Source organism: Vidua chalybeata, chromosome Z, assembly GCF_026979565.1.
Source record: "Vidua chalybeata isolate OUT-0048 chromosome Z, bVidCha1 merged haplotype, whole genome shotgun sequence".
Taxonomy (NCBI): Eukaryota; Metazoa; Chordata; class Aves; order Passeriformes; family Viduidae; genus Vidua; species Vidua chalybeata.
In genome coordinates, this window is record NC_071570.1 from 45,163,886 (window position 1) to 45,175,021 (window position 11,136).

Consider the following 11,136-nt stretch of genomic DNA (forward strand, 5'->3'; position numbering starts at 1 on the left):
CTGCATTGACACATTACACTTTATAGAGGCTCTTATAAGAGAGAAGGGCTTTGTATTCTTGGCACCATTTGGTTTAATTGTAGTGGTGCCTTTTAAGAAGAACCTTTCACCACAAAACAGGAATATAAACAAACGAGGGACGTAAGGGTAAACCACCCACATTTTATAGAAACCACATCAGGAACACATCTACTAAGTGTTTCAGGAGGAAATGCTCCAGGATTGAGACCTGGTTATAGAGCAGCAACATCAGCCCCAAAGGACATGGCCCTAAATTTCAGGTTTGCACACACAGCACAGACCCATGAGGAGTCAGGAAACAGAACACTGCTGCACAGCTGTTTGAAATAGCTTTGCATAGGATTCATGGTATCCACCCTTCTTCTGCTGGGATATGCATAATTTAGGTTGGTCTTGGGTTTTAAGAACACAAAACCTCAGATCAGTCCATACTGTCTATGACAAGTAGCTAGTCAGGGACAAACCCTTCTCTATTGGGTTTATGTCTGAGCCTGAGCAAGAAAGAGTTTTCAGAGCAGAACCTGTGGACTAGGACTACTGTTAACCTGATGAGATATGTGGCTTGGAAATCCTACTGAAGCTCATCAAGGTCGTGGTACTCACTATCAGGAAGTAAAGGGGACTTTGGTCACATGGCAAGGTAAGTGACAAATCAAACTAATTTTAAAAGATTTTCAAAGTTTTCAGACAAAGTTTTCAAATGTGTATGCCTCACATGGTAACCATATTCTAACATTAAATCCATTTGTCTTCAAATATGATGAAATACTTAAGATCTGTCAGTTTACAAACATAAATATAAACACATACTTTATTGTTCTGGGAACCTCGGTGGCTGAGTGCTGACCAGACGCGTTATGTTAGAGGAGAGAAATAGAAGGTAAATTTCTGAACTGAAAATGAAACAAGAGCCAAAGTGGATAAAAAACAGTGGATTGAGTTATGTTTCTGCTATTAGTGGCTGGATAAAGAGCCCTACAGTCCCAAACACACACAGGATTATAAATACCCAGAGAAATACTCTGTCTATCACCATTGCTACGTATTTCCAATCATCTTCCACCTGCAAGAGAATAAAAAAAGAGAAGGATAAACTACATGTTTAACACACACATACGTATCAGTTGACATTATGCAGTAGAAATGCCATTTGTGCTTTTGAATGTAAGGAAGAACACACATGCAAGTCAGGAATGCTTACAGTTGCTATAGTTGCTGCAGTTTTCACATCTCTTCAGAGGGGGCTGATTTTCTAATGGTATTTTACCACTTTTGTCTGAGAACATACAACACTGTCCTAGTCTGCTGAATTGTTCTAAATATTTGTGTCTGAGGGCAGCTTATCCATGGTTATGATGCTGATATTAACAAATAGGACTTGATCATGTGGTGGGTGCAGAGTGGGATGGTTTAACAGCGGGCACAACCACCATAGCTACACATCACTAAACCCTGTTGAAGGATTTATCCTGACAGCCCACACAAGACACAGTTTGCTATTCTGGTCTGATTTGAAACACTGTCTCACTAATCATGCCCCACTGATTTCAGGAAACTGGACACATGGAAACATGGACTATGGGTTCCAGCTGAGCAAACTGCAGTGTCATGTGCTAACCAGGACAGAGGGGATTTTGCATGGCTGAGAGACAGACCTTAGAACCACATTCAATGAAGTTTCTGTCCTTTAAACTGTACCTTTAAACTTGTACTGCACAAGAAACACTGCATCAGAAGAACATTCACACATATAAACAAGTGACTAGTTAAGAGCTCTCTGCTGAGGGATCTTCCACTTGTTTTCCCAATTTTATTATATTTGCCTACAAGTGGCTTTAGGATTTTGATCATGTTGAGGGTGAGGAATACAGCAGTAGGTATTGGGAAGTGTAAGTAAAATTTAAGTAGGGTAAGTTTGAAGTTGTAGACTGTGATAATGGCAATACAGCCCAGCTGAGAAACAGATAAATAAGGTAAGAGTTTTCAGGTTTGTATTTCGTTTAATCCTATCCAACCTCCCAGTGCTACTGAGAGGATAGCTATGATAGTCATTAGTGTTGGGTTGAGTGATAGGGATGTTATGAAAAAGAGGGTGGCCATGATAGCAACATGACCATTGATAGAAACAGGCTGGTAGTCAGGGAAGAACCTTAGAGAACTTCTGAAAATCAGACATGGAAGCTGTACTTGGCATGAAAGCACACTCAGGAAGAACTCCAACAGCTTGGAGTTTCTACAGTTGTTGTAGAAAACATGTTTCTACAACATGTTGTAATATTTCTACAATTTTTAAAGGGCTTTTATTTATATAGGACTAACACACTGTAACACCACCCATATTGCTTTGTATATCTAGCTGAAGCAGAAGCAGTCTCCAGAATAATTTTTCTCAGTGCTTGCCTGAGAATAAATCCTGATACTTCCCTGAAAAGGGGGTTTTTCTAAATGAAAAATCATGCTTCCCATCTCTAGTATGTTCTGAAAAATAAGATACAAAGCTGTTCATGAACACACTGGACTATGTGGCAGGAGAGATTTGCAAAATGGAAATCACTGAAACTATCAAAGAAAGATTTCTCCTGAGCTGTATAATCAAGACAGCAAGTTATTTGGATGACTGCATAGAAAACTTCCTTTTGGGAGACCATCAGAGAAAGCAGCTGAATCAGAACATGGATATGTTTTATGCAGCTGGTGTGATAATGAAAGCAGGGCTGAAATGTGTGGGTTAAGCAAAACACTAAAGCCATGGGTACTAAGGAGGGCTTAGCTCAATCCCCATCCTCCTCTATGGCTAAGGATTCCTGTCTTTTGCTTCAGCCTGGCATGTGCTACATTCTCACTCTATGAATTCAGTCACCAGCTTAACTCTACTCTTTTATTCATAAATTTATTGATTTGTCTTTCAGATGAAACTTCTTCTGCAGGGCATAAAAAAAGGGGGGAATAAAGATGATCTTTAGGTTTCACTGAAGTGGTATGAATTTCAACAAAATATGCTAATAGAAATAATGCATATCAACATTTCCCTTATAAAGTTGTTGTGATTTTCAATATCAATACAGCAGTATTTAGCTTTGAAATGGATTTTACCATCATAGCATCTAAATGGATTTTACCATCATTTTATTATCATACCATCTAAAAAGCTTCAAAACAAAAAGCAAAACTTCCATGACAGATCAAAGATATATGTTTCATTAGGTTCTAAAAACTTTTATAAATATCTTGAAGTGTCAGAGAAATTTCTGTTCCTTATGAGTTCTTGATGTCAGAAAATCCTCTTGCAGTTTCTTTTTGTTTGTGTTTACACATGAGGATGTGGCCCCAGAACCTTTTAAATTCCAATGTGCACCATTTTCTATGATAGTAATCCCAAATAAGAAAAAAAAATTATGACCTGACACAAACAACCCATTAGATGGTATTCTTCCCCAGCAACCTGTGCTACTGCTTCTGTACCCTTAGCATTTCCTTTTTAGACCTCATCCAGCCTTTGTGGACTCCTTTGACATTCAGGACTCACTCCAAACTCTGGCAATTAATTTCCTAAACTGGCCAAAGTCTAACTGCTGGAGATCCAGTTCTGCTTGGCACCTCTCATAACTTAACCCCAAACTGAAAACTCTTATCATTCTGTGGTTGCTGTGCCCAGGGCCTCCAACTGTCACATTTCCCACTAGTCCTTCTCTGTTCACAAACAATGAATCCAGTAGGGCACCTTCCCTGGCTGGCTTGCTTCTTTTGCCAGGAAATTATCTTCCACACACTTCAGGAACCTCCTAGACTGATTCTTCCTGCTATGTTACACTTCCAGCAGCTTCCTGGCAAGCTGCAGTCCCTCATGAAAACAAAGGCTAGTGATCATGATACTTCTTCCAGCCTCCTGTAGAATACATCATGATACTTCTTCCAGCCTCCTGTAGAATACACACCTGTTCATCCTACCTAGGTGGTCTGTAACAGACTCCTACCAGGACATGTGCCCTGCTGACCTAGCCCCTGATCTTTACTCCACCTTGTCATTACAATTGATTTCAATACAATCAAAACAAGACCTAAAGGGATGGTTACCTCCCTTACCTCTTTGGTTTCATTTTGAGATCTCATGTTCTCTGCGATGAACTGGACATTGCTAATGATATCCTTCACCTCTGGAGAGTACTCCATGTGCTCTGCCATCCATCTCAGTGACTGATGGCTCAGCTGTCTTTTGGTGGTAGGGAGATCAGTCGCCTGATTGTGGTGACTGCACCACAGCTCCTTGTGCAATTTGATGTCTTTGTGTTTGCTGTGTTTTGACTTGCCCAACTTACTGCCTGATACTTTCTTGCTTTTTTTGGAGGTGTTTTTTTTCTGCTGTTCTAGTGGCCTCTGCATCAACAGGACTTTGGGGAGCAGGCTAAGAAAGACAGTTTTTACCCATTTGGGCATTGTGTGTGTCACTGGAGTCCTGTAATGTATATTGAGGACAAACACTGTGATGACAATTGACAGAGTCACAAATATCATTGTGAAGAGTAAATATTCACCGACTAGGGGAATTACTAAAGAAGTGGATGGGATTGTTTCTGTGATCACCAGTAAAAATACAGTCAAAGAAAGAAGCACTGAGATGCAAAGATTAACTTTCTCGCCACAGTCAGATGGCAGGTAAAAAACTAACACAGTCAGGAATGAGATGAAAAGACAGGGAATGATCAGATTTATGGTGTAGAACATTGGCAACCTTCGAATATAAAAAGAATATGTTATGTCTGTGTAGATCTCTTCACAGCAGTTATATTTGATATCATGTTTGTAGCCAGAAGCATCAACTATTTCCCATTCACTATTTTCCCAAAAGTCATTCATATCTACTTTGGATCCAATGATCAGAAGATCAATTTTGGCTTTGTCATAGGTCCATGAGCCAAATTTGAGTGAACAGTTCTGGTGATCAAATGGGAAAAAAGTAATATCCATAGGACAAGAGCTTTTAAAAATAGCTGGTGGGGTCCAGGTGATCATTCCATCATAGCGAAGGAGGGCTTTGGTCTTGCCTTCAACTTGAAAATCTCCCACAGCACTTGGAAAACAAATGAGGCAAAACCAAAAAAATTACTCCAAAAGTAAAATGTAATGGGTGTTTTTATAGGTGCTGCAAGGGGACATTTTTGAGAGAAAGATTTGAATGAATGAATAAAATGGGTAAAATGAATCATCATACTTATTATACAAGACAATATCTGGTTTCCAAATTTTGTCTGCTGGTACCCGAACAAATTCAATGCCATCATATTGTCTGGGATCCCATCGCAGTTTGTAGTCATTCCAAATCTGAAAGAAGAATGGACCAGGATTACAAAACCTTAAATTATCAACAAATATCAGTTTCTCACATTTTCCTGTAAAATGACAGACTATAGTAAAGTGTAGCATGTGGAGAAGGGGACAGTGGCCCAAAAGACAGGAAGGCCATGACCTGGAGAAACACTGGACATGTATGAATACTGCTCCCATTGATTGCTACTCTCTTCTCTGTGACAGGATGGGGTGCCAATTGCTATGAACTGCTGGCATGCTGAGATCTCTCCTCTGTCTTGTGACATCAGTAGAGAGCTTTGCTTGTGAAAGGTTACTTCCCCACTGCCAAGAGAAAATAGGGATCTTGCTGCAGCACCCCACAGGTGAGAGTAGGACAGCACCAGAGGAGACCAGCACCCCCATGTTTGGCCCACCTGCACATAAACAGGCAGCAGCTGACAGAAGACAGTATTGGTTCCACAGGAGTACTGACATACCAGGTCAGGGCAGCAAGGGATGCACAGCAGCTCTCTTGCACTGCTGTCTATTGCCCTATCATGAGTCCATGCTCCATGATCTCTCACCTATCTTAACTATGGTATTTTTTACAAAAAACTTTGCGTGGACCACAATCAGTGCCTGAAAAAAATGGTTCAAGTCAGCTATATTTTCTCAGCAGTTGAGGTCCTATAAGGATGCTTACCTATGTAAAAATACTAAAACTATTAGGAATAATGGAGGCATGTTCCTTTTTCTAATAAATATTTTGGTGGGGATGACCTAGGACTGCAGAGTGGCATATTTAATCACTCTTTAAGGAGTACATCCAGCTCAATTTTCCAGAAGAAAACCAATCATCATGAAGTTGGAGAAGAATATATCCCACGGGAAAGGAAGAAGATGTAACTTCTAGGTAAAGAGAATGAAGAAATTACTTTTTCAATTGTGGAGCTTCTGCTTATTAATTTTTTTAAATCCTTGTTACAAAAGAAAAACTTATTCTATAGATGTAACTTACAAATAACACACATTTCATTATTTTGATGCAAAATGCATGAAAAATGCAACACAGTCACTTACGTGTCTTAGCCACAAATTTGTTTCCATAATCTGATTGACTTCATCCTATAAAGAAACACAGGCATAAACAGTTATAGTATCCTGAGATGGCCAAAGGCTTAGCCCATAAAACTGGAAAATAGAATTTCACATTAACTGATAGCAGATATTTTTCTAGCATCTTTCAAGAGGTTTACACATGGTACACTGTTGTGTGCAACCCTACTGAAAAATTAATAAAACTTTACTGAAAAATGCTCTATAAATATCAGATATAGAGAAAGCTGCACTGTTTTGCCAGGCATTTGAATATCTGGAGAGCACACAGCCTAGAATTGCTCTGACCTGTACCAAAAGAATAATGTTCTTCTTGTGGCTGTGCATTTTGTTGGATTCAGTGTTTAAAAAGTTCTTATTACACAGTACAGATTTGGTCAAGATACAAGGAAAATTACATCTGTATCACAGTGTTTTGAATTTCTATGCAAACCTCTAGAGCAGATGCACTTGACCAGCACTAAATTAGGTAACTGTTATACAGAGACCTTCTTTTTACAGTCACTTATTGGAATTGCCAATCAGTCATGAATCAGAAAGGTGATGCTTTGCTTCTTCCACATTGCCTCTGTCCTGCCCAGCATGTCTGCCCCACATCCATTTGCATTCCAAAACCTGCAACATTTATCCCCACCTCCATGCTTTAAAACACCACTCTTCCACTTGCCACACTTTTCCCTTACATCATTTTGAAACAAATAGATTGAAAAAAAGAATGCAAAAAATGAGGAGATTTTTCCCCTCAGGATTACTGGGAAATGACAATAGCCCCAAAGGAGAACTGGTCACACTCTACACACAGCATGGACACACTAGGTCCCTCTTGCAGTGTGCTAGCCCTGTGAAGAGTGGGATTGAACATTCAGTAGTTCTGCCCTGGGCTCTGGAGGCTGCTACCAGGAGAAGAGGGGTTTGATGCTACAGAGTAAGGAAATAAATTTGTGTCATTCAAACCACTTCTTCAAGCAACTGGAACAACTCATCTGACTGAAAGAACAGCAAAGGTCTTAGCACGTGCGCTTAGACATGCATGAAATGAAAGCTAGGAGAGTTGTGGGTGTGTGTAGCCATCACGATTACATCTCCTGCTTCAGCGATTTGCATGTGTTTACAACCATCCCCAAAGCTCAGCAGTATTCTGTAGTGAGTCTTACCACATTTGTAAGCTGGGTAATGGCCAGTTCAAAATACACTGTAACAGGATCAGACACATTTTCCACTGGCCTAATGAACTGGTTGTACTTGGAGAAGAGTTTGTGAAATAACCGTTCCTCTGATTCACAGGCTGTGGCATCTGTTTTGGTAAAGATAAAGAACAGCTAAGCCAGAAGTAAGAAAAAGGGGAAGAATGTGCTGGATAAGATACTAGTCTGTGCTATATTTCTGGATCTTGTGCTTGTGACCATGTTTAAATCCACCAGAGTACAGAGAGGAGAGGCTGCAAGTATGGTGTCAGTTGAAAACATCCTCCTGCAGAATGCTGGCTACTCCTTGTTTCCTCAAATAGTAAGGTAATGGCTTCAGAGATTTTGTCTCCTAAGCTGGATTTAGCCTGTGAGCCTCCATTAGGCCCACTCTGGTATCACACCAAAGTAAGGTGGTGTGAAATATAAGAAGTAGAAATGTGACAGATTTAATCTTTGTGAATCTTCCTGGTAAAACAGGGTGTTTATGAAAAGCATACCTACTTAGAAATTAAAAGCTTGAGGCTGAAACTACTATATCAAAATCTCTATCAGGTGATAAGGGGACTACAATGATGCCTCTTAATTTTAGACATTATGACTGCATTTTATCCTCACAATTGATATTTCCACTCTTTAGATAGCACAATTTTTCTTTGCAGAAAGTTCATTTATTAAGTTCTATGAACAAGAAAAAAGTGGAAATATTAACATTTCTTATAGAATAGCATGCATCTATGTAATACAGAACTGTTCTTTGGGAACAAGCAGATCACAGCTGTAACCCCTCATTAATGAAGAGCAGACCAGATGGCTTAGAAGAAACAAGGTATGTGACAGGCACTGAGCTGACTCACTGCAGCATTAAGAAGAATGCTCGTAACCTGTTACACATAATCCAAACCTAAAAGTTATTTTCACTAACACTGTGAAAATAACTTTTAGGTTTGGATTATGTGTAACAAGCTATACACTTTGATTTCAAAATGAAAATATTAAATTTTATTGTCTCTGGCAACAACAGCTCAGAAGAACAATTTTCTTGAATAACTTTGCTATTACATTACTGTAATTCAGCACCTAAAATAAAAATATTTTATAAGCTCAAGATTTGGAATATCCATCTCATGCTGTGCACTGCTCTGTTATCAAAGCTATATGATGATCCCAAAGATATTACCAATACAATTGAGGAAAAATTTGTTTTCAGATTCATTGTCATAAGTTTTTTGCATTAGTCCCAAATTGCACTAGAACACATCAGGCAAATAACCATGATAAGCCTTTATGATTACAAACATTAAACATACAAGGGGTTTGTGGCAGGCAGCATGGTCTCTGGCACATAAATTTGCAATTTATATATCCTCCAGTGGACACAAAGGCCTGTGGATGTGCAGATGTCCTGCAGGGAGACACTTGGTCTCAGTATGCTGCACTTTAATGATTAGACTGTCCTTCCCCTGTTCTTGAAAAAGAGATTTCACCTCTAAGGTGATACAAAGCATTCTGAAATTGCAGGGGATTATCATGACTGCAAGATGAAATGTTGGCTACTGGTCACTTACATGTATGGAAAGAAAATTCTAGTAAAAATTTGAAAACTTGATGTTTTACTTCGTCATTTCTGCATCATTCAGAGAAGACACATGAATGTATCATGAGGTTTGGATTCTTTTATATCATGTATTGTTTCATTCAAAAAATAACTAAATTTTTTCTTTTCAGATTTCATAATCACCATCCATTGCACTGTGATTAGAAGCACACTACTATGGGAACATGAAGTCTCATGACTAAAGTAAATATGTCTAAAAACATGTTTCATTTGAAAATTTCCCACTGGCTTCTTAATAGACACATGCTTTAAAATAAAGTAACAAAACCAGACAAGTATTTAGGTTTTATCCCATGGTGCTGCTTTAAGACAGTTTCTTATGCCTTGCTAACACAAGCAGTATATTTAATACACATCTTGGTCAACTGGAGAAGCGAGACTTTCAAAATAAATGTGTCCTAAAAGCAAAAAATCCTGCTAAACTCTGTGAGAGTTGTGAACAGAAATGACTACAGCATATTTAAAACACAGATCATAAACAATAGTAAACAATGATAGGTAAAGTTCTCACTTTTGAAAGTGTGAGTACTGACCATGCACATCCATAGCCTGCATTATTTAAGCACTTGCAAATTCAAGTACCAAATGAAACTACTAGGAACCCTAATCCATTTCTATTGTTTTCTAGAAACAGTTCTTCCATTACTTAGCAAACAAAAATAAAGAGTTTTACATTGTAAAACTATTATTACTTTAGCTCTTTTCAAATACTGTTGAAATGTTACAGATTTCAGGTTAAAAATAGCTGGTGGAAGATTTACATTGAATTCATTTAAGAAAACAGAAGCAGAGACAGTAACTAGAAAATATTCTAGAAACTGGTATTAAAGAGAGCCTACCTTTAATCAAGGATGTGAACACGAATGTCCACACACAGAAAGCAGGGCAACACCAACATAGCCGCGTCTCAGGATGCATTGCTAGCAGCAGAACAGAGCTTCCTTTTGAGAACAGAGGTTTGGGGGAAGGAACAAAAGGCAAGAAGACATATAACCCTCCTGATGGCAAGTAGGCAGTAGAAGGATAGATTTCTGTTTTGCACCTGCAGCAAACTCTGCAGCCTGCTGAGCAGAGCAAAGTCTTGCAGAGTTGCTTTCACTACCACTAGGCAAGAGGAGCTTATGCCAAGCAGAGTGAAGGGAGTCAGGCAGCATCCTATCAGGTGACTTCCCATTTCCAGGCACCCGCATCCCTGCCTCGGGGAATGTATAAGAGTGCAGGAGAGAGAGGGAAGGCAAGACACAGGACAGCCATCATGGAGCAGGGGGAGCATTCACTCAGCCCCTCACCCAAGGGTTAAGAGCTCTCATCATGCTGAAGCAGCTGCTTTAGCTGTTGCCCGGTGATCACCTGAGTGAGTCCGTGAGAATATGCTGAGGTGAAACAGCTTCAGTTTCTTAGCTGGGAACTTATTCTTCAGGTGATAGAAATGGATATTACATGGTTTTAACATGTCTACCAGAAGCCATATGAACCTTGAAATAAGCACAACATCAAGTAATAGAATTGTTTGACAGTATTCTCAGTGAATAAATCCAAGGCAAGTAGACTTATTATTGCCATCTGACTAAGCAACTAAGCATGCTAAGTTTTTTCCTGACAGTCAAGTCAGTTTACAACATCAATTCTTCTAACTTGTTTTCCTCGTGTGTGCAGACTCCTGTGCCAGTATGCTAATGTGCAAATGGAGGAGCAGAATAAAGGAAAAAACCACCAGATGCTGTTACAGGCCAAGTTCTCTGCAACAGAGTGTTACTCTTAATCACAGAAGTTAAAAAAAGCTGATCACAAATCCTTTAGAAGTTGATGCATGTTCCCTCCTCACATGTTCAGTACACATGTCCTTGCAACAGGAATGCCTGAAAAGAATCTGTAGGAAAAGGATCTGAGAAACCGAGGGTCCTGTTTAGC

At 39.3% G+C, this 11,136-nt stretch overlaps 1 protein-coding gene across 1 annotated transcript; it reads right to left on the reverse strand.

Annotated features, from left to right (window-relative positions):
• Positions 1-961: 961 nt before the first annotated feature.
• CHRNA6 (cholinergic receptor nicotinic alpha 6 subunit) lies at positions 962-10,379 on the reverse strand. The gene is given in 7 exon segments (XM_053931657.1): positions 962-1,084; positions 4,105-5,089; positions 5,231-5,340; positions 6,388-6,432; positions 7,578-7,717; positions 10,065-10,278; positions 10,281-10,379. Coding segments are annotated over 7 exon segments (1,716 nt in total).
• Positions 10,380-11,136: the final 757 nt, after the last annotated feature.